This window comes from Leptosomus discolor, chromosome 12, assembly GCF_034619465.1.
Source record: "Leptosomus discolor isolate bLepDis1 chromosome 12, bLepDis1.hap2, whole genome shotgun sequence".
Classification (NCBI taxonomy): domain Eukaryota; kingdom Metazoa; phylum Chordata; class Aves; order Leptosomiformes; family Leptosomidae; genus Leptosomus; species Leptosomus discolor.
Genome location: NC_141402.1, coordinates 17,786,406 through 17,810,309, shown reverse-complemented (window position 1 = coordinate 17,810,309; position 23,904 = coordinate 17,786,406). Strand labels below are relative to the sequence as shown.

The 23,904-nt window shown below is 41.4% G+C and overlaps 1 protein-coding gene across 1 annotated transcript in view; it reads left to right on the top strand.

Annotated features, from left to right (window-relative positions):
- The window catches only part of LGR4 (leucine rich repeat containing G protein-coupled receptor 4), a 77,219-nt gene that overhangs the window by 13,158 nt on the left and 40,157 nt on the right, over nucleotides 1-23,904 (top strand). Inside the window, exon 2 of the mRNA XM_086472035.1 lies at nucleotides 20,284-20,355. Coding sequence (XP_086328161.1) covers nucleotides 20,284-20,355 — 72 coding nt within the window. The remainder of the gene's footprint in view (nucleotides 1-20,283; nucleotides 20,356-23,904) is intronic.

Sequence of the window (23,904 nt, the reverse complement as noted above, 5' to 3'; positions counted from 1 at the left end):
AACAACCAAGAGCCTGGGTGATTAAAACCACAAACAACCCCGATTCTGCTGCCATCTTGTCGGCAGCAACAGCGCATTGCTGATGTCTTAGAAAGGCCGTTTTCCCCAGATACGCAACTCAGAAGGAGGAGATTCTGTTACAGCTTTTCTTCAGCAGCTTTTCAGGGTTGTGCAAATGACTTCCATTAAGTTTTCACACAATAGCCCAAGGCTTTTGAGGAAGGACTAGACTAGAAACTCATCGCACTTGTTCCCTTATGTTGCATTCATTTAGACAAGGCAGTTTCCAAAACACCGTGGTGGTCAAAGCTTGACAAGAGGCATCTTAAACATTCAAAATCTTGGTCATATTTTAAGCATTTTTAACTGTTAAAAAGATATTATCTGTGGAGAGATTAATGAGCAATAGGTAAACTATGTTGGATCCAGGCTTGCAGAATGCAGTTTAACTGCTTTGGGTTTCAGCACACTCATTTAATTACTGGGTTACTGAACGTGTTCTCTGCTGGGGGGGGGCGTGTTTGTGTGTGTGTGTGTGCAGGGGAAACTTGTACATTTATACAAAGACCCATGGATGAAGTTTGGGGATACTGCCTTCGTGTTGCCTAAACAATCCTGCTTTAGCTTACCCACTGCCTTCATTTCCTTTCAAGAAGGTTGTAGATGGGTCTTGCTGTCGCTTATGTGCAGTTACTTCAGTGTTCGCTTCCCCATGTGATTTAACATGCACAAGCTTAATTATTCTTTTCTGGCCTACAGAGAGATTTCCTTCCAATAATTACCTTCACTGCCCTTTACCCTTCTGCACACTAGTTTGTTTGGAGCAACATAGTTGCTCGGTAAGCAACTCCAAACAAGGCAGTGCCTGGAGCTGTCTTGGAAACGTAATTTATACCTTTTACAGAGCATGTTAAGCTTCAGTTTGCTGAAACTCAACTACTAGATGTACTGAATTAGCAAGCTCTAAATGTTTGTTCCTTAACTAAAGGTGGTACGAGTTCAGCAGAAAAGCATCAGTTTACACCCTACTTTGATACTGTAGTGGGGTGATACAGGTAAAAGGGAAAGAACATTTAAGTTAGCAAATAACATCTATTAATTAAGCCATTTCTTTCTACTAGCTGCCGTTCTTTAGTCATACACTATTTAAATGTCAAAAGAGAATGACTCCTTATGAGATGAATGTGATGCATTGCTGCCAGACTGATTGCTCCTGTGATAGCAAAGAAATGCATATTTAATCTTGTGGAAATTTCTCAGGATTATATCCTTCTGATTGTTCCTCATGCTGTCCTTCCTAATACATAGTATGGAGGAGTGAAAGGAAAATAAGAATAGTAAAGACCAACAGGAATGAAGTGCATACATTCTTTGTTAAAATATGGGTTTTTTAATTTAGGTCGGTGGTAGTTAGAGGAGGTATGGCATCGTTTCTTGTAATGCGTGGCACAGAATTGGTTCAAAAAGCTTTGTCTTCTGCAGCTTACGTTAATCTGTATGCTATACAAAATACAATCTGATATGTCAAAGGGATGGGGATGCTTCCTTCTCTACCATGTTTACTGTAAATAGTCCTTACATTATTATAACTATTTTGTGGTAAATATAATGAAAAGTAGCAAAAGGTTCCATTTCTCTTGGATATCTGAATATTTAGTGCTCTTATTAAGATGAAATAATTATTTAACTCTAGTATTAATTACACAGTAAGTAAATACAATTGTAAAATTGACCGTCTTCATGTATGTGGAAAAAATAAATTGTTTTGAACATGACAAAGCTATGTATGTTTTAAAATTACACTGCCACCTTCTTATCCTGGTGTTTGTTTAAACATAGACAAAAAGTGATCATGTTTTGAATGTTTTCTCACCTTTTATTTTAAGGAAGTCTCTTAAAGCTCTAATCTTTGATCCTTTGTGGCATTACTTGTCCCTCTACTAAAACTAAATTACAGGTGTAGTAAACTACACCTGCTTTATAGTTTTCAGATTTGATAGTGAATATAACATGTGTTGGTATTTATTGTGGGATCTGACGCCATAATTGCGGAGCACTACTTCATTTCTGGTAGCTTAACTGTTGACGTTAATGGGTGTATTGTTATTAAAAACGAAAAGAGGATATGGTTTGCCAGTTTCAATAAAAACCTTTTCACCTTCTCAACTTTCAGGGGGTTAATTTATTTTTTTTTTTTAATAGCATCTTCCAAGTTTTGCTGTGATAGAGTGGAAGGATTGATGTGTTGATGGTAGTAAATGATGAAATTGGTAATGGGGAAAACAGTGTCCATAGCACTGAGGTGTCTGTGTTAGGTTCTGAGCTGCATGGCAAGTTTTACTGGCCCTGATTTACTGATTCAGTAAAACCCAGTCTTTCAAGGCAGAAGAAACCGGACTTCTTTGAAACAAGTGAGAACAAGAAAAACCAGTTCTTTTTATTAATGGAGCTTGGGAGGGGTATTCTTTGTCCACCTTGCATGCATTATAGTTGTCTTCACTGCAGCATAGGTTTATACATCAAAAAGGCATTTACATTGACTGGGTGGCCTTTAGGGAAGAGCTGGAGTGTTTCCTTGCCTGTAGGATAGCTATGATGAAGTGAAAATATGCCCATGTTTGTTTTGTGGAGATAGCCAAGGAGACAGGGGTTCGCAAGGCCAGTTTTCTTCTTGGAGTTCATCCGTAAAATGCGTATTGTCGAAAAGATGCATGTGCTTTTTCTGCCTACAAGCAGGCTAGAAGTACAGGTGGATTACTTGATTGCCTTTTGTGGGTCGCTTGCTTTTCCATCACACATGCATTAGATGTGTTTCTGTAAAGAATTGATCCTAGGTACGTGATTAAACTTGACAAGCCTTAATCTCTGTTGCTGAGTGTGGGCTGGATAGCTAACGTGGTAGCTCTTTGTTTTTCGTGTAAATACTTGTAATGTTCTGTTTGCATTAAGCATGCTGGTATTTTCTTGACAGCTTAGTGATTAAAATCTACTCAGTTTTAAATAGGCGTACTCATGTAAATACTGAGAATAGAGTTAAACTGAAGAGGGAACTTAATCTTTTCAAGAAAATTACTAGTAATAAGTGTTTCTTTGACCTTTTTTAATTTATAATGGCAAGTGGTGTCTATTACGTTTTTTTGGCTGAGAGTTTCTGTAGAAGATTTCATTTGCTTGTACATATTTTTCTTAAAAATCAGAAAGTATGCTCATTTTTTATTGCTTTATATTCTTGGGTCAGCAATGGTAAGTATTATTATTTTTATTCGTGTTAGGGCAGAATCTAGAAGTCCAGAGCTATACTGCTAAATTTGGTTAGCACAACTATCCAGTTTGGCATGTGATTCCTAACGAACCAAGTCATGCTGGCGAGTGCTTCTGCTGTCCGGACAGTTTTTTGGGGGTGGTGTTTGTTTTTTTTGTTGGGGTTTTTTGTTTGTTTGTTGTGTTGTGGGTTATTTTTAAGACAGTAGCAGCTTAGGTACTGAGATCCCCCTGTCCTGGCTGCTGAGCCATGCAACTAGTGAGAGGCAAGCCTTACTCTTTGTAAGAGTGCTGCTAACTGGTGCTTTGTGGGGGGCTTCTTGAGGCATGGGAGGGGCTGGGTCTTGTTTGGCTTTTTTACATTATATTGCAGTGGCATAATTTCACATTATATTGCAGTTTTATCAGATATTATCAGATGCTCTTGTGAGATTTTTCTTAGTGCGATATGAATTTGGGTTGTAGCTGATGCATTGGATGCATGTAGAATGACATTTCATGTTCGTTTTCAGAATTTTAATTACTTTTCTTGCTCTTTGCTGCTAGAGAGGAGTCTCTGGTGAACTGCTGTGGTAAATAATCACAGAAATTGTCAGTAATACAACAGAACTTTAGAGCAAACTCCTGCTTGATCGATGTTGAAGCTCTGTCAAGGTCAGTGATACAACATGTTCTCATAAAGGCTTGTGAACAGGCTTTCCAAAAATGTGTACTTGGACTTAGGCCTTCAAAACGAAGTCATGCAGACATTGTCTTTTCTTTTTTGTTGTTTTTATCTTTTAGTACAGTTACATCATATTTTCTTGTAGTAGTAGGAAACAGGAACACCAGGTAGGACAGGTGATAGTCATGTATTATTTGTTGGGGTCTTCATTCAGTGGTCTAAGGTAAGGCTAGAAGGTATTTTGGTGTATAACAGCTAAATAGGCAGTCTGGTTTTTTAAAAAAGCAAAATCACAGAGTACTGCTGCTAGATTACCATTCCTGAAAGGCATTCCTTGACTATGTGAGTACAGATACAAGCAGCTAACTTTCTGGTATATTTAAAAAAAAAAACAAACCAAAAAAAAACAACAACAAAAAAAGGACTTAGCTGGTTTATACCCAGTTGCATTTTGCTGAGACGCATGCAGTCTTTATAGCAAGTGGTGCTTGTTGAAGAATGCCTACTGGATACGTAGGTAGTGTAGAGAGGAGGATTTTAAGGCAGTGCTTTTTGTGTTCGCTCAGATTGATGTTAGTAATAAAAACGTCTTTGTTCTGTTCTCTCTTCTTGTTGCGTGGGGTTTCTGTCAGTCATAAAAAGGCTATTCCCATTTTCTTGCAGGGGAGGGAGCGTTTTAGAGATTACCAGAGCCTCAGCCTGGGGTTCTTTGACGTGAAAAATACCCTCTGCTAATGATTTTGGTAGTTTTTGGCTGGACCTTCTATTGCTGGGCCGGTCTCCTGCGAGGAAGCTGCCCATATGCTGCCTTTCACAGGATAAGGACATTTACAAGACAATGGAGAGAGACGGCAGCACACTGGAGGGGTTGGACCATCACTGGCCGGGTGATGGCTTTGTTAGGTGATGGTTGTACCTGGTGCTCCCCACCCGCCCCGCGTCCCTTGCCGCACACCGTGGGTGCCCCACAAAAACCAGCCGCCGTGTTAGCCTGCCGCTTGGGCTGGTTTGGAGTGGGAAGGGACTCGATGACTGGGTTTCCCCAAACTAGTCTGCACCTATGAGGGTGATATTTCAATGATGTTTTAAAACGGTTCTATTCCTGGTTTGTGTCTGGGGGAGGAGTCCTTCAAGAAGAGAGCTGCCGTTGTTTGCTCAAATACTGCAAGTTTCTGTAGCGTTTCTGTTATGCAGAGGCTGCCTGTGCTGCCAGAATGCAGAGGTGGCCCTCAAATGTTCCCTTTAGTATACAAAGGTATTGCATCAGCTCGGTCCTAGATAATGGAGCACAGATTACCTTCACATATATTAAGTGCAAGCAGATATTTAATTGTACGTGAGGCCACTAAACCCAGCAGGGTACGTACCTTAGCCTACACAAGCTCTGATTTTCAGACAATGCCAGTGCGTCATGTGCAGTCTCAACAAATTAGTTCCCTGTGTCACCCGGTCCTTTCTCAGCTGTCTGCTTCAGGATGCCCAGGGATGTTTCATCAACATGCGTTGTTCCACTTGCCTTCATTTTGGGAGCTCCTGGCTTGCGATGGATTTGGGGGAGCTGTTGCAGTTATGCCAGATTTATGACCACCTGTATTTATTTTTTTTCTTACGGTAGGAAGGGATGTATAGCAAAGAGCGGGCACAGTAATCTTGGACTTCTTTTTATTGACGGTAATATTTAAAAGCTAAAATGTAACAGTATTTCAGTTGTGAATACATGGAAATTGTGTGTACTGCTTAATGTGTTTCAGAAATCCCTGTTACTTTTCTTCCTTAAATACAAGAAAACAGGCGTGTAATGCCTCATTGAAAGAAGCCTGTAGGGGTGCTTTGTGAGGGTCTTAATTAAGGGCTTTGAAAGACTAAACAAAAGGAAAAAGAAAATGCTACAGGGTTATTGTTATTCCAGCCCATTGGCTCAGCGAGCTGACCATCCATTGGTGCCTTCTGTCCATTTGGGAGCTGAATGACACTTTTGTTCGTGGTTAACAGAGGTGAAAGAAGCCAATTATTGGCTGTCTTTTCCACAGGGCAGCTGCAGACGGATTTCACTGCAGGCAAATATGGACTTTTCTGCCACAAGGATGGTTGTGATGACAGTTATTTTTGTGGAATTGTATGAAAGAAAACAGAATTTTTTTTTTCTCCTCCAATGACTTGTGTAGATGTTTATTGAAAACTACTGTGAATATCCTGGTGTGGAATGGGAATGTGTAAAGGGCTGGATTCCCTGTGCTAACAGTGTGCTTGGCTTTTTCTCTGGACCTGTGAGAGAGTGAGGTTTTTTTGGGTTTCTTTTTTTCCCTCTTATTTTCTTTGCAATTGCAGTTAATTTTAACTATAGGGTTTTTCTAATTGGTGTGCAGTGTACATTAACCCTCTTACGGCTGCCAGCTCAGACTGTGCTGGCTGCTTTGTGTGCTGTCGTGACAGAGGGACAACCTCTGCAGGTTAGCAGGAAGTCCTATGACGGCAAAATGCGTGCCTGCATGCCATTAGGGACCTCAGAAAGAGTCTCTGTGCCTGAAACTTGCCACCCCTTCTCCCATATCTCTATTGGTTCATCCAGTACATTATAATATCTATTCCCACAACTCTCGCTTTTGTAATTCAAAATTTATTCCTTTCCTCCCCCAAATTTCTTTGTTTGGGCCTCTAATTGTAGTTTAAATGTGTGAAAAGACTCAGTTGATGAAGAACCAGGTTCACCAACTATTTTGATTCTGGAAAAGTCTCCTCCAGTTTGGGGCAAATTTTGAGTAAGGACACGTGTCTCAGTTGATCTGTCTTTCTTTGTTACGCTGAAAGACTTCTTGGCATGTTAGCTGCTCAGGAGGCCTGTCTGTGGTTGTGATAGGTTGTTTGTGATAGGTAGTTTGTGGTGGCCTCTTTGCGTAGCCATCTAAAAATCTGCATTTCCGCATAGTTCATAATAATAGTATAAAAAAGGAAAAGGTGGTGTTCCTCATCTTACGTGGCTTTCTGCTGCAGGTGGAAGGAGAGGCTGCCTTTTGTCCTCTGACCTTCGGAGGTGGAAGCTCTACAAGGACATTCCTCCTTCTCTTGCTGCATAAAGAGGAGGTTATGTGCTTTCAGTTGGTTTCTCTTCGTCCAGACTGATTATTTTCCTGCACATATTTTTTTGCTATATGGCTTGTTGCCTACAGATGTGACTGCTCCTGCCAGTCTCCACTATATCACCAACCCACATTGATTGAAAGTTAGTCATGCCCCTCATGAGCTTAGCGTGGTGCAGGCAGCCTTGCTTGAGGCTCTCAGACTGTCAGGGGATGTGCCTCTGTGGGCACTTGTCATCTGCTGGCTGGTGTCAGCGGTGGGGCCGTACCTTTGCCAAGCTCCCCCGAACACGAGATGCGTACAGGCGTGGTGCTGCGGAGCTGCCTGGGCAGCGCTGGCAGCGAGGGCCGTGCACACGGGTGCCTTGACAACGATAAGGGCGACTGTCTCCTGGGTGCAGGGGCTTGGCTTGCCTGTCGGAGGGAGTGAGCGAGCAGCCCTGCTCTTGGGGAAGCAACCTCCCCCATCTGATGTTCCACCAAAGTGCAAGACCCTGCTCTGTCTGGTGGGAGGCTGGGGAGGAAGTAGAACAAGTCTGTCCGTCTTCTGGGAGAGAGGACCAGTTGGTGGCCAAATTTGGAAAGCAATGGAGTAGTAACTTGTGTATTTTTTTTTCCCCTTCCCCAAATGTTAGTAACACTAGCTAGTTTTTTTACTGCGGACTTTGGGGGAGAAGACCCACTGTTACGTATAGGCAAGCCCTAGGTGCTGCTGTCACTGCAGAGCCTGAACTTTGATGTGTATTATGTAGCTTGAGGATGACAGCAAATGCAGGGGGCAGGATAAATAAAAGCTACACAACTTTGGCCTCCAAGGAAAGAATAGTGTGTTTTCACAAGGCAAAGCATACATGAAGTTTTGCTTCTTGAAATTAAATAGATAGCTCTGTGATAAGTCAGATAAGAACGGGATAATTCCTGACACTCTCATTATACAAGCAGAAATAAAATTGGTTTTGGATGCGTCCTCGACATCCCTTGTTCAGTCCTGTACTGTTGAAGTAGAAGCTGAACCTGTAGCTCTTCTCTAAGAGAGTCCTGGCAGACATTTTGGGCAGCTTTCATTTCAATTCCCGTCTAAGGTTCACTGAAGGGTGGGGTGGATGCTCAGCATGTAGGGAACATGGCCATCCAGCTCAAATAAATCAAAAAGACTGAAACCAGTATAATTCAAAAGGTCAGGAAGCTCGTACAAAGCCAACAAGGCTGTTTGGATTCTTGTATTTAGCTACATGTCCTGTCGATAGGCAGCAACCCTCGCTTTACTGTGTGTTGGAGGTACGGTTCCCCGAGTGAAACACAAGGGTTGTGTCTTAGCACGCATGAACGCTAACATGCAGGAGACTTCAGAAGACTTCAGGCAGATTTTAATCCTTCAAGTGTCATGAAGTGGGAATTGCTTTTCTGTTAAAGTACTGTGCAATAATTGATGATCAAGAATTTCCAAAACCTAAGTTTTACATCTTATCAAAACTGCTCATGCTTCGTCAGCTACTTTAAGATGCCTTGAAAATTGCTATGTAAAAGCATGTTTGGTTCTATAAAGGCCATGCCAGGTGCTGCCATGAAATCTATTTTGACACTAGAAAGCTGTACTGTGTGCTTTTAGTTTTCCCACAGTATATGGATAATTATAGTGCTGTATTGCGGGAAGAGATTTTTTTTTTTTGCCAGAAATAATTTTTAGTTACATCCAAGTTGCATGCTACATGTAAGTGAAAAAAATTCTTAAATTCTAAAGCTGTTGTATATACGTTTGGACTGATGGAGATGTTTACATTTTTTCTTCATCATATCAGTGACTGTGCTAGTACAACAATTTTGTTTTGCTTTTTTGCTTTTAGCCTTCTAAAAATGTAGGGCTTACCCAGACTTTTGAGGCTCAGGTTGCTTTCTAAACATTGGGTGGGACAGACTAGGAGACAAAAATAAACCAGAAGAAAATGAATAAAATTCAAAGTACTTAGAGTTACTAAAGTTGGCATTTTTATGAAATTGGGTTTGTAGCTGTTTGTGTTCCCTTTTTGCAACAGAGCAAAAACACAGTGTGAAAATGTAACAGAAGATTTTTTTTTTATGAATATGTGTGTGTAATGATAGCACTGCTTTTCTATCAGTGTAAACAGATTTAAGTGCTGGGCTCTGTCTGGACAGCTCAGAAACATCGGTAGCTTTATCCTCCCCCTTCCTCGCAGAGATGCAGTAAAGATTATTCTCCTTTGAACCTGGGGTTTGGGAAGGGGAAGCAACCTGTCCAAACCCACAAAATGAGTCTCTGCTGGGGCAAGGAACTGAACCTCAGCAGGTCTGTGTCCGGAGTTGTAACGGGGAGCTTTTGGTGTGAAACGTTTGTTGTCGTAAATACTGTGTTGCTAGGTGGAGAGAGATGTGGTGTCCTTGAGTGTCCAAAGGCTGAGTATGGCTCCCTACGCTCCTGTTGAGGCAGTTTAAGTTTTATGGAATTGCCCTTGAAGCTGTTAAATGGAACAAAAAGTGCCTTGTAGGTGTTTGTGCTGGTGGCAGCAGGGACTCGAGACTGGGGGGGGGGGGGGGGGGGGCGCGGTGGGGATTCAGATCTCATTAAACTGGTTAGATTACATAGTTTGGTGATGTTCCTAGTGTTTCAGCAATGGTTATTCACGGAAGTTTTCGATAAGGAAAAAATGCTTGAGAACTTCCTCAATAGTAATGAACAAAACCTTGGCTTAGTCATGTGCGAAGTGACTCTGTCGGGTTTAGCAATATGTGCTTTAAATTAAAACTCGGATATCTGTGTCTAACCTGGGGCTGACAATGCGTTAAAGAAAATTCAAAGTTAGAGTCATTTAAAAATGACGTGGTTGTCGTGGTGGTTGATGGTTCAGTTTGGCTCTGAGATGGTAAGGACAATTGTGCAACTGGCAAAGCTGCCCTATTTTAACTTGGTTGTGAACACAGTGTTAAACTTCATTTAGTTAAAACATGATGAATACCTTTCTGTAAAACTCCTTTAGGGAATCTGGTGTTGATTTCGTTGCAGGTGTAGCTACGTGTTTCGTTTTTTTTTTTTTTTTTTTTAGTGCAAAGTTCCCACTGTATCCTTCAGTACCTTTCCTCTTGCCTACTACCATAGGAGTCTGCTGCTTCATAGTGCTGCTAAGAGCTTTCTCTGAGGCCATGCTATACAGAAAACAGATAATCCCATCTGATATGTATATAAAAAAAAAAGGCCAAACCCCAGAAATCTGTTTAAATCCAGATTATTATAATAATAATCTGATTACAGAATGCTGCCCATAAACAGTTCCACTGTGGAGGTGGAAACCAGTAGGAATATAAGCCAATTTCCTTCATCAGAAAGAAAACACAGCTACACTCTGGGATGTAGTAGGTTGGAGCCTTAAGCATGTAACCCGTTGCTGCATTCTCCTTTTCACTTTATGTGTGGAGACCTATGGATTAAAAAAAAAAAAATAAAATTCTTCTGCTTACCTTTACTGGCTTTTACACAGAATCTCAAGTCTTGCCAAAGACGATGGTCGTGATGAATGGTTCAGACGCACGTGTTTTGGACTGAGATGGTCGCAGGTCCAGGCCCCCTTACCTGGAGAGCTGTTATTCTAGGCGGTTTGCTGGGACTATTGTTAAATGCGATGAAGGCGTTAAAGTATTCCTCATAGTTTCCTATATCTGGAAGACATGTCAGTGAAATGCAAAAAGTATCACTAATAGGAGGACACCATTTTGAATGTTTGCACCCAAAGGCTCCACCGCCAGGTTTACAGCTTGCCTTTCCTTCACGTGTAGCCCGAGCATTGCTGTCAGGAGAGACAGGAGACAAGCTGGATAAAGTGCAGAAAACACGCGATCAGCATAACATAATTACATCACTTAGACCTGATCCCCTTCATCTGCTGTGCTAGTTGCAGGGCGTGATGAGTCGGCCTGGCAAGGATGCTTTGCAGTGGTCCTCTGAAAAATGTTGGTCTTTGCACATTTTGACTGCTGTGCTGCTCTCCTGAAGTCCCCCTGTAGTCTCTGTTACCTCAAGTGGCTGTGAATCTGAGAGGATTATCAACAAATACTTACAATGGTTTTTTTTGATATTTTAATTTGTAGTTGGTCTTGGAGTCTTTGATAACCAAGTTAAGTTTTATCAATGGTTTTTTAAAACTTTCAAGTTGTGATGTAACCATGCTGAGAGCTTCCCTACCAGGAGTTTGGGTGGTAGCAGGACACGTGAGGTTGGTTACAGATCAGGGACATGGATGATCTGAGTCCCCACTCTGTCTCTGGGCTTCATGGTCTTGCACATGTTGGTTATTTGCATTTTGCGATGGATACTCATAGGTATAGGAGGAGTATCTCAGCATCAGCTTGCCCTCAGACGTCTTGATTAACGTGCCTGTCGCACTCATGGCCTGATTTATTTATTTTTTTTACTCAATTCCATGGCGTTTCTGTATTCTGGAGAGTAAATAATTATGAACTGTGAATAATGCATGTTTTTACTCTCTGTTATAAATAATCTCTAACTGTGTAAGGGAAATACTCTTGCACCGAAAGACATTTTGTTTCCTCCTCCAGTTTACAGTAAGCCCTTCCTTCAGCTCGTAATCTGCACCAAACGTGTGGCTCTTAAAAATTAACCAAAGAGCGTGTTAACTGGCGCTATATTCCTATTCCAGGATACGATCTCTTTCATAATAATGCAGTGGAATTTTTTTTCTGGGTTAATTCCCCACCATGTGTCAACAGAGGCCATTAACCGTATGTGTGATTGCTTAATGGCTGGCCTGCAGTGACTCAAATACCAGTTCAAAATAGGTCTTTGCATACAAGTATTGTTCTCTCTAAGATCTTGATGATGGCTTGATTGGCACATGAATAGGGTACATTAGAGCTAGTTACTGTGTCTGAAAGAAAGCTAAGACACCATGTTGGAAGAAAAAAAAAGTCCCAACAGGTTGATGTGACATGGGAAGGAGGAGGCAGGAGAAATAACTTACAAATATGGTGGGGGAAAGAGGGGGATGTTGCTTCTCTTGCAGGAACAGACCTGTCTGAAATTTTTCAGCCTTTCTGTGGCTGTCAGTGAAAATGTTGTAGGTCTTGCTTCAGCAGAATGCCAAAAGCTTACTGGAATCAACAGGATTTATATGCTTTTTTTTTTTTCCTATTTGTACTGAAAAAGGACTCCATGTACCCCTATTTTCTAAAACTTCTGAATATCTCAATCCCCTCTAATAGCCAGGGTTGGTGGGTAGTCTGAAGTTTGGTTTCTTCCATGAAAAAGCATGTTAAGTGCTTCATCCCCAAGTGAGTGGTCACACAAACGTTCCGGTTAGTTTGAGCCACAGAAAAGTGGATGGAAACATTGCATGTTAGCTGCTTGCATAGCTATTAGAGTGTAATTTCTTTCCGCTGCTACCAAATGGAGTGAACCTAGCGTATGAGAAACTGTCAGAGCAGTCTCCTGTCTTGTTTTTCTGCTTAAAAAAAAATATATATATAAAAGAAAGGTAATTAATTTGTTTTGAAAAGGACATGGTGGGTAGTAGCTGAGCATAGCACATGAAAGCAGCATTGGGCAACCTGGGGGCTCCATGCTCTGCTGGGGACTTTGGGCAGGTTGCTTCACCTCTACATGCCTGTTTTCCCTCCCATGCTGTTTGTCTTGTCCATTTAAACAGCAAACTCTTCCAGGTGAGGAGTGTCTCCAACTGTGTATTTGTACAGTGCCAATCACGCTGACATGTTGAACTAGGGCCCTTAGCTTCTTGTTGCAGTACAAACAACAGATGATAAGACGTTGTGCTCATTAGAGAGATAGCATGGGTGCTTAGGAAATGGCAAGTGTATTTGCTGGGTGGGAATGCAACCTGTGTCTTATTTAGCCAGTCACAGCAGATGTTGACTAAGGCTTTAACTATTTGGATATTTCCTTTCTTACAAGAATGTTTCCTAGAAGAAGTGGAAAAGGAAGCATGCTCATAAATGAAAAAATGATATGGCTGATAGGCTTTTTGTGACTGGACAATGGGCTGTGAATATAGAACATGTTAACTGTGCTTTTTTGTGCTTTTTAAGTGTTAAAGGTCTCTGTGATACGTCAGAGGCAGTAGGACCATTGGGGGGAGAGAGAATCACAAGGAGAAAAATGTACGTGAATGCAAAAATTCAAGTCTTCCATTTTGTTTTATCATTAACATCTTCATCCATGTTAAAAGGAACAGTAGAGGAGGATCAGATAGAGAAAAATGTGTTGGAGCATGGCAGTAAGGATTGGAGGGTATGGGATATTTAATACTGCAGAGTCCTGGCTGTTGGCATCCCCAGAGATTGAGCTGGGCCCTTCATGCTGGATCTGAGAGGGGCACTGGTAGATGTTCAGACCTTGTCAGAAATTGGGAGAAGGTAAATTTTAAATACAATACCAGTTGAATGTATTGAGGCATCAGCGTGCTATTACCGTATAAATGTTAGCTAGTATAGGCTGAGGTAGCCAAACCTTGTAGTATTAGATGTAGGTACTCTATAAAAGGTAAGAAATTAATTACTCAGTGTTTTACTTTAACTTTTTAAAAACTCAAAACACCATTGCAAGCTCAAACACTTTCCAAGTGTAGGCTCCTCTGTAAACAGCATCTTTTCTTTGCCTGATACTTGTTTGGCCCCTGCTCATGATTTCTAGCTGTTGGGGTTGACATGTCTGCATGTAATATTTATCCTTGAATTTTAGCTGCATTCAATGGATTCACAGTGCAGGCAGTTACTGTTCAAAGCAGTAGTTGTGAGGTGGTCTTCTGGAAGAGAATTGTTTGCTTCTTGTTATCCGGAAGATACAGTAAAACAAACAAACAAAAACCCTGAACTTTTTAATTGAATGAGTTTAATTAGAATTCCCTTGCTGGTCCTCTAGGCTTTCTATGCTTTCATCACATACGGAATATGATTAAGACATGGGACAGTATTAATGCACACTCATTTACTCCATCCCTTCAGTGGTTTTATGTTCATCCTGAAGGAGCTGGCTAAATGGGAAAGTAGGTCTAAAGCAGGGGTGTAATTCAGCTCCTGGTCTCCCCTGGGACTCGCTGTTGAGGTGTGTGATTTGAAAATTACATTGATTTTCATTGTGTGAGCATGTTCCTACAAGGAGTTCAGCACCGAATGCGTTTCATCAAGACTGTAGCGCTGCAGTACAACTTAGATGGGTCTAACCTTGAGTTTCCCTGATTTCTTGTCTCCCCCGGCAACCCTTCACTCCAGCTCCTCTGCCCCTCCTTGCTGCCCCACCACCAGGCAGTTCTCCTGGTTACTGCAGATGTGACCTGGACTGAATTGGAAGCACTGACCATCACCGTACAGCTACGTATACTTCTGTCCCTTTTTTTTTTTTGGGTAATCGGCGGAGAATTGTTGGTCTGGTGTACTAAGAAAAATATCTGCTCCTTTGTCCTGTTGATCTTCACCAGTGTTAATGTAGGCAGGACATTATCCACATATCAGTGGTCCCAGTGGTAATGGGTGGCTAATTGCTGCTGAGTGTTTTCCAGTGTCATGTTGACCTGCCTTTGCAATAACCTGGCTTATTTAACGTAGTTTCTAAAAATACTAACAGCTTTTCCTAGTACTACTGAAGCTGGATCAGGGTACTACCTCGGGAATTTTACATAAGATTGAGACCTTTTACCTAATGGTTTTGTACAAGTAGGTAGGAGGGCTTTATTCAAATATAGATAGCTCTGCCTAAATCATTTTGTAAGTGTTATAATTAAATAACTCGGTGGCAGAGGGCCCAGACCTTGGAAAAGACTGAATGGAGCCTACAGTATTACATGCTATTATCTATCAGCAAACAGGTTAAGCTTGCTCAGAGGGAGTATTTCATAGGATTTTAAAGGTGCCTTGTTGAAACATGATCTTCTTTCCTTCAACAAACACTCCTCTCTTGCTCTCCCTCTCCCCCTTCCCTTCTAAACTTCACAAAAGGTAGAGGCTAGGTGGAGAATCAGAAAGAAGTTGGCTATTGCTGAAATGCAGGGGAGTACAGGGGAGTATTTTGATTTACTTTTTAAGCAGCCAATCTCAATTGGGTTTGGCCGAGATCTAATTTTCCTTTTCTGTAGGTAGACATTTCATGTTTTTCTGGCTTAAGGCCTTTTTTACAAAGTGGAGTATTTTAGGTCGCTAGCGTGCCTTGGGATGCACTGCACAAACGTGGTGGAAAGGTCTGTAAGCCCCCAGTTCGGTGCAGACCCGAGTGTGGGTAGCTGAGGCTGCAACACAGCTAGAAAGTGTACCATTGGCATCTCCTGTGAGTTTTAGGAGACATGCCAGCACACCAGAGCTGGGTAGCAAGGGAGGTTTCTTTGCCTAAAACATGCACGCCTTTTGGCCTGGGAGACGCAGTGAAGAGCAGTAGGTATTGTTGCAGCTCCATGTCCCTCAGTCCTGAGACGCTGGCGTTGGTTTTGTTTCGATAACTGATAGTGGCTTTCATTCTCTGCCTGTGTCTTGGGCTAATTTAGTCATCATTTTTGCCTGTGCTTTCTGTAGCCTCTACAGGAATTCTGTGTTTCCATTTTTGTGGTCCCTCTTTGTTGTTGCAGCTTTTCTTCTAGCGCAAGAATTACTGTCCCTCTCCTCTGTTTCCGACATCTCTAGTCAGCTGTCCTTTCCAGCCAGAGTCCTGCTCTGGCAATCGGTAAGAAAGATGTTTAGGATAAATCTAACAAGGGTCAGGCTACTTTGTGGTAGAGGCACTACTTTAAAATGAGAGAGAAAGCTCTCTGTGCCCTGCGGGGGATGCTATGACATGCTGTGCATCTTAACTGTCCTGTGTGATACCACTGGAGAAAGCTGTGACTGAAGCTACTTTCTAAAGATAAATAAGAGTTTATTTTTTTTAAATGTGAGAGAATTAGTAAGTTGCCATTCAAGATATGAAGTATTTCTGCTCGTCCTAAAATCTGGGGAAGTTTGGCTTTGGTTAGTGGTACAATAAAGAACCCTTAAAAAAACCCAACAAACCAACCCAACCAAAACTTTCCATCAGGAACTGGAATTCTTGCACAGGAGTATAATAAAAACAAGTTTAAGTTAGTTCAGGTTTCTGAAATCTCCACTGCTGGTTGCTTTAAGAGTAGTTTAATCTCCTGCTTTATGCAGAGAGGAGATGTGGTGCTTTGTGTTTTTACTGTGAAGGTGCTTTCCTCTCCCAAGTTAATTTCTCTCATTTGATGTCTCTTTTCGAAAGAGGGAGGTTTTCATAGCTTTTCGTGTCCTTGCTGCTTAGTATACGTACAAGTATTTTTAAAGACTTTGAAGTGTTTCCGTGTTAGATGAAAGCAGGGGACTTTGCTAAACTACGCTGGAAATAAAGATTGAAGTAATTGTCAGGGTAACCTGAAGGGTTCTACTGAAGCAGGGTGAAGACAGCAAATGACTGCTGGAGTACCATGGCTTGATTTTTCACCTTTAGCCTGTAAAAATTACTCTCTGCAGTACCTGGGATGGTAAAGTAACATTTTCAATAGGTTTCTTTAAGCTGCTTGTTTTAGTTGTGTGGGTTTTGTCTTTTTCTTTTTCTTTTTTTTTTTTTTTTTTGGTCTTTTCTGTAGTACCTTCCTGGAAGAAGGACAAAACTTCTGACCGAGTGCATGAGCCTTATTTATCGTGGAAAACTGCAGCTGGGGCAGCAGTAGCACTGTAGGAGGAAGCACAGTTGTGTTTATGTTCTGGTGTTACATCCCTCCTACCTGAAATGGCGAAACTAATTGTGACTATAAGGCTGTGATTCATGTTATCCCTGAGATGCAGCCTCCTCTTGCTAAAGAGGTTGCCACCTTCGGCTGCTCATCGTTTTAGTTTCGATGCCAGCTCCTTGCCTGATCATGCCCTGACCTGCCTCAGTTAGCGAGAGAAGGTTTAGCCTGGCTGCTTAGTACAGATAAGCCCGGTTAATGGCCAACTGCTGAAAGGTGCAGGTCTGCCCCCGACTTCTTCATTTTCCTGACAAATCTACAGTGTAAAACCATGGCGTCGCTGTCCTGTCTTTCCCTCTTAAAGCTGTTGTGTCAGTTTTGCACTTCACAGGGAAAATGTCCCAGATACAAGCGTGGGGCTGAGTTTAATTGCAAGACGGAGCTGTAGGTTGCTGGGGCTGACGGATCATACTGCAAAGTGATGAAAGAAGAAGAAATTTAAGATCAGCCTTTCAGTTACTGAGTCTGAACTCCAGTGTACCAGTAAAATTTAGGGCAAGTGTAGGGGGTTTTGGGTGTCTTGTTTGTAGGTTTTTGGAGTATTTTTCTGGTGGCAGTCAAAAGGTTTCTTTGTCTGGTGCTGTTTTTAGGGGACTTGTGTCTGAATGTAATAACCCAATCCAGAATGGGTCCTTCAGCGTAGTCCTGCTGAAATGGGGCATTAGGCAACTGCTGACATGATCCTTCTGTTGTGATCAGGTCGTTATAGCTCTGGAAGCTTCAAGGCCATTGCTTTCAGGTGAATGTGATTCCTTACTACTTCTGTCCTGAAGAGCTATCATGTAGTGCAACAACTGTGGTTGCAGTCACCTTGACAAAGCGATGTATAGTCATCCATAAAGTGCTTCCTGATGATATGTACTGTTGACTTATTTTTACTACCATGACTTAATATGGTATATATAATAACAGGGTTTTATATCACCTGGAGAGTTGTGATTTTCTTTCACAGGTCACTTACTTAGGATTCATGTAGGGTCTCCCCTCCCTTCTTACCCTTCTGCCCTATTCATGCATGATTCCCTGATGACACTGGATGGGGATGTGTAGTCCACTGGAAAGGAGAGGACTAGCCTGGATGTGTGAAATGTGTGTATTCATGACAATTTGAAAAATGTTTGGGGGGGGGGGGGGGGTAGGGAGAATGAAAGTTGCAAACTCCTGTGGAGCAGACAGCTGACGATTCGTGTATCTGATGCTTGTATTTACTTTCCTGCACAAGAAGAAAAACATCCCCCGCAGCAACTGCAGCATCTTATGGTACCCAAGCTGCTGCTGAGACACAAAGCACTCTTAAAGCACACAGGCTGTAGAGTTCAGAAACAAATCATCTCCAGTCCAACTCCTTCTGGAGCTTAGTGAAGGAGTCTGTTGTGCCATAGTGGATTTTCTTGCTCTTTTCTCACAATTGGGTTTGTTTTGGATGTGCTGAACCTTATTTTGATCTCCATTGCTCTTGAGTTATGTTAGTATACACTTAACAGCTGCTGAGGAGTAACTCTCTTGGTTTACACTGGGGTATGAGGAATGAAGTTTTGGCCTGCTTTTTAATAAACATTGAGTTTAAAGAAACAATTGCATCTAGATTGAATATAAGAGTGCAGTGTTCGCGTTGGTGGCGGCTGGGGGCCTGTGCTGCTCGGTCAGGGGCAGCAGACTAGTTGCCAGTTACTTGTTAATCTCAGCATAAATTCACTGACATCAGTTGACATTGTCAACTGCTGTGGGGAAAAAAATATTTTTTTTTCCCAGTAACTATGGGGGTGTTTTTTTTTATATAGTGCATTCTGTTGTCAGTATAAATAAGGAAACTTTTTTTAATGAGCTATGTTAGACATTATGGTCTGGCAACTGGAGGAATAACATGGGCACTCCTTGCAAAAAGTGGTTTAATTAGCTGCTGCCGCATTTTTGGTCGGTTATGTGGTACTGACATGGCATTCAGTTAGTCACAGCATGAAAGAAGGCACAAATGTCCCAAGACGCTATTTGCTCAGAAGCAGCCCCAACCCCTCTGCGTGCTCCTTGCTCCTCTTAGGAGCCTGACTCTGAACCTCCTAAAGTCAGCACCAGGTCCTGTCATGGGTGGGAGCCATGGAAGATATCCTGAACGTGAACGGGGGTTGTTTTGCTGATACGAAATAGTTCTTCAGGGATTTGCGCCCTCCAGTATAGCAGGAAGAGTCTAAATAGACCTTTCTTTGCCTTATCAGAAGAAATAGTAATTCCAGTTGAGGCAGAAGTTTTAAAAATAGTGGTGGCTATGGTTGGGCTTAAGAATATCTGCCTTGGCAGTAGGCAAGGGCTGGTACTTTATTCTCAGGTTGAGCTTTTTAGGTGGCAAACAAAATCTGCTGTCCTGCAGGCAGTCGCTGGCCCTTCAGGTGTTCATGCAGGAGCTTCAGTGGTACATGCTGGCTATCAGTGAGATGGAAGGGGTGGTTTGTTTTTTTGTTTGTTTGCTTTTTACCTGAAATACGTGGGGAGGTGGCGCACAGATGCTGGAGAACAACGTGTGGAAGACAGCAAGCAGAAGGAAGCTGGGAGGGCCGCAATAATGAGTCTTGCTGAATTGCTTGTTAAACTACATATGAAAAAAACAAAGCAACAAAAAAAGCAGTAACCAAGTGGAGAGTAAGAACTTGGGTTATGTCATGAATTGTTAGGCAGTTATTAGTTTAATTATCAAACTGAATTGTTTTTGTGCTACTTTTACTCACATTGAGTAACAACTTGCTTTAGGACTGGATTATCTGTGATGGTTCTGTAGGTGTGAACTGAGGTGATGGCACCAAGTTTGCCACTTATTGCTCCTTCGGAAAGAAAAAAGCTGAACAGGTCTGCATACCTATCATGTAAGCACTTGCTGCTGGCCTGTCTCTGCTCATGGACTGAGAATGAAATCTGCTTAAAACTATTACCTCGAGGACTTCTATAGGTTTTGTAGGGGGGAAAAAAAAAGTACTGTGGTAGAGCTAGGACATGTTTCTGCTATTCTTGTCAGTTGTTCCAGAAGCCGTGTTTGCCAGAAGCTCTTTATTAAGTCCCAATGCATGTATTCAATTTTTTTAAAGACATTGTGGGATGAAAATTTGCGTGGTGGGTGGTCACAATCTTTTTTTTCTTTTTTTTTTTCATATGCTGTGGTTTTGGAGCAGTCTTAATCATCCGTGTTAAAATTGTATGCATATGTAAGGTGGTAAAAATTAGTACTGGGGATAACAGTACCATAGAGCCTCTTCCATGCATGCATACCTTGTCGTTTCATGGTAATTATTTTGCTTAGAGATGTCAGAAAACGTTTTTATCAACTTTCCATTATATCAGTCTCTGCAACTGGATTCTCAAATTACCGTGCGTTGAAATTTGCAAGCCAAACTTTCTAGAAAGAGGTACTACTGTGTGATGCTAGAGTATTTTTTTTTCTGTTATCATAGCATCTGATTAGGCTTTCTTTTTCTCCTCCTTTTCCTAGAGTGTAAAACTCCCTTCCTGTTTATTAATTAATAAATCTGTATTTCTTCTTCTGCAGAGATATCAGTATGAATAACATCACAAGGCTACCAGAGGATGCGTTCAAGAACTTTCCCTATTTGGAAGAGCTGTAAGTATTTCACACACGTTAAAGTTTTGCTACAACATCAGATATCTGCGTAAAGTGGAAAGTGGGTGGGGAAACAGCGTTGAGTTGAGCTGTGAACAGAGAAAGCAATTACACTCTTAAAAAAAAAAATAAAAAAAATAAAATCCTGTACATGTTTGGAAACCGGAACAGTAAATGCTACTTACAAGGGACTTTTTACGGTAATTATTTTAATCATGGCTAGAGTGATGACACATACTAATTACAGTGTTATCCAAAGATAACACAAGAGGTGTGCAATTACCCTTGTTTCCAAAGGAGCTACAGTATAGCTTTTGTGTAAGGTCTGTAAGATATATGTTGTTTCATTTACTGAGCAGCTTGCTCCCATTGCCCCTGTAGGTTGCAGATGCGGCGCTCACAAGCCCACCCTGACCTGCATCAGAAATTGAAGTTCTGTGGTACAGGGCTTCTTGTTCTTGATTTCTCTGGCAGAAATTCTCTCTCCAGTTCTCCAGTTCCCACCTCCCTCCTGTCCTGCTCTCTCTTTTTTTTTTTTCTTTTTTTTTTTTTTTTTTTAGCTTAGGTGATACTTGCACTTCTGAATCCTCCAGCTGCTCTAAGGCTCATAGGCCCAGGGTTTTGCTGAATTGCAAGTCTCAACTGAGATGTTTTTGCAAAGCTGAAGAACCCTTTCACAGCATAGCCTCAAATTAGGTTGGGTTTCACAGTCAATAAACAGGGAAAAGGCTTTGACTTTCAATTACTACTTCAGTAAGTACTGTTATGTTACAAGTGTCTTGTGTGCCTTAGTTTCCTTATCTATGAAGAGAGGGTAATGGCTCAACCTTTGCCAGAGAGCGTTGAGAACTTTCAGTAATAAGCAATAGATAAGACAAAACCGCTGCAATTTGCTTTGCTTCTCTTGCATTTTCAGTGTCAAAGTAGCATTTCTCATATCAAAGAGCATTTAAAATAGAAAATAAGGCTGTCCTTATTTGTGACTTTGGCTAGACTGGAACTATGAATGCTGTGTTGAAAGATTTTTCAATAAATACGCCTTAGGGAAAGAACAGCTCATTTCCCCAAAGAGACAAACCCTTATGAAGTAGGGTACAGCCGCTGCACCTCACTGGAACAAAGATACAGAGAAATTGCTAAGAGATGGATCACTTGTTCCTGAAGAAAGGCTTGTGTTCCTGAAAGCTTCTCTGTTTTTCTTCCTTGCACCCCAGCTATACTGGTTGGTCTAATAAGGTGTCCTACGTCTCCTTACAATTTTGATCTCTCTTCTATCCTTATAATGTAGCAGCTACCGTTACTAATACACTTAAGTAACTCCATTTTCCTTGGTTCTTAAGTAGTTTTGATTCAGGTCAGTACAATTATGAAGCGCAGTTGAGCTTATTTATGTCAGATGAATTGTGTGTGATATCTTATTTCATGCTTAACAGGTTCTGGTTTATTCCCTGTGATTTTAGGTATTGCTACATTTCCTATATAGTTGAGAATACCTCTTGAAGGAAAACAGATTTACCAGGATTTCAGATGGGGTGTGTGTGTGATTGACACAATTTAAGAAAGGCTCTGTGGCACAAGTAGTAAATTTAAATTTTTAAAAAATTAGAAGCCTGGGAAGGCTTGCTTGGCTCAGAATATATGCTCGCTGACATTCCCTATGTGCTTTGTAACATGCGCTGCTATGTGTCTGTATGGACTACAAATGCAGTCTAAATAAAACAGGTTTTTTCCAAATTTTTTATAGTCCAAAAGTTGAAAAACCCAAACAATTCTCTTTTCCCAACTTGAGATGGCTGTGGGAGACTTCATTTTTTTCCCCTATAAGTAATTAAGCAATAAAACCTAGCTGGTGGGTGTGCATATTGTGTAACTTCCATAAACCCTGGGGTGTGTCAGGAAGTAAAGAGAAAAGGCAGAGCCTTCAGCCATCATCTGTTGTGCTTGTTGCCTAAGAGCCATTTGCTACATGTACCTCGTTGTCCCCCTAAATTCCAGCATTTCAGTTTGCAAAAAAAAAAAAAAAAAGGCTAGCATTAACCTCAGAATTATATGTGAACACCCAGAAGCTTTAAGTCATTCCGTGCATGTGTACTTGATGTGTTAAAGTACGCTTCAAACCGAAAACCAGCTCTACAGTAAGTATGATAGTTGCCAAATGTTTGCACCTATTTGAATCAATCATAATTCCTTAGTACAATAGAAAAAAAAAATACAGGTTTTTTTTATGTTTGAGTTACCTCCTACAGCTGCAGAGGTAGGAGAATCTCCAGAAAGATGAAAAAGAAAAACTCTCTCCAATTCAGCAGCTATCACAGATGCTGAAAGACAGGAAAACGACTGTGAGAGCAGAGCCATAAGTAGACAACATCTATTGACAGTACTTCAGTTGAAAACCATTAGCCAAGATAAGTTTAGTAATGCTTTGCAGCAGCCTGCTTTGAATTTGAAGCCTATTTACAGAGGCACGAGCAGTAAAATGAGGAAGGTTTTTCCCTTTTCTTTAAAACTTGGTTATGGTCATCTGTGCCCAAGTCAACTCCAGGTTCACTTGCTTCGGTTCACGTTCTTCCTGGGGGGAATGTAATGGAGTAAAGTAGATTCAAACAAAAGCAGCTTCCCTCCTTAATAGAAGCGACTGGCACCAGACATGACACGTTTTTGGTTTGTTCTGACTGTTCCTTTTTCTCTACGGGACAGAGTACAGAATATTTTTTTTTGTTTTTATTTTTGCTGGCTGTGGACAGAAAAAATCAAACCGTCGTGCTTCCCACTGTACAACCGCAATTTTCCTTCTCCACTCTCAGATGATTTTAAGACTTTCTTCCTGGCTTTTATTTATGGTTGAACAGATCCAAATTCTGACTGCCAGGCGCTAGCAAAGTTGCTTTTGCAGCACAGAAACTTGGGTGTGAGTCTCCACGCCAAAGAAAGAGGAGAGTTAAAGCAAAAAGGTGTTGAAATCTGTGCTAGAAGTGACTTTTCCATCTAGAACTTTTCCTAAGAATTACACTTCTAAAGCAAATGAAAATCCCACGTACTAATGGGAATGAAATAAGTACCCATACCACCACTGTAGTAGCTCTTCATCCTGGAGACAGCCCCAGACACCTTTCTCTTTATACCATGCTTTAGCCTTGCTGTTTGTCAGATGCTCCGGGAGATTAGCACCTGACAGGGTTAGTTAATTACTATTGCAAAACAGTATCGTGGAATTTAATTGCATGTAAATGGGGGGCAATTACATGTATTATGTAGGAAACTGAGTTTTACATAGTGCACATATGAAGAGGATGGGATTGAAAAATGCAGTAGGAGCTATTTAAAATGGGGATTGTCATTTCCTCAATGCAGTGAGTTAGTCTGGAGAGACTTCAGAAGATCATTTTCTGACTCCTAAACTGAAAACTAGCAAATAAAAGTGAAAGATGCAGCATACCAGACTTGTAAAAGCTGGTTGCTCAATTAGAAGGTGCCTTCTACGTCACCGAAGGGGGAACGACCTGGGTGCTTCGATGTATGTGTCCCATGCTGTTTTTAGATGTGCTGGAT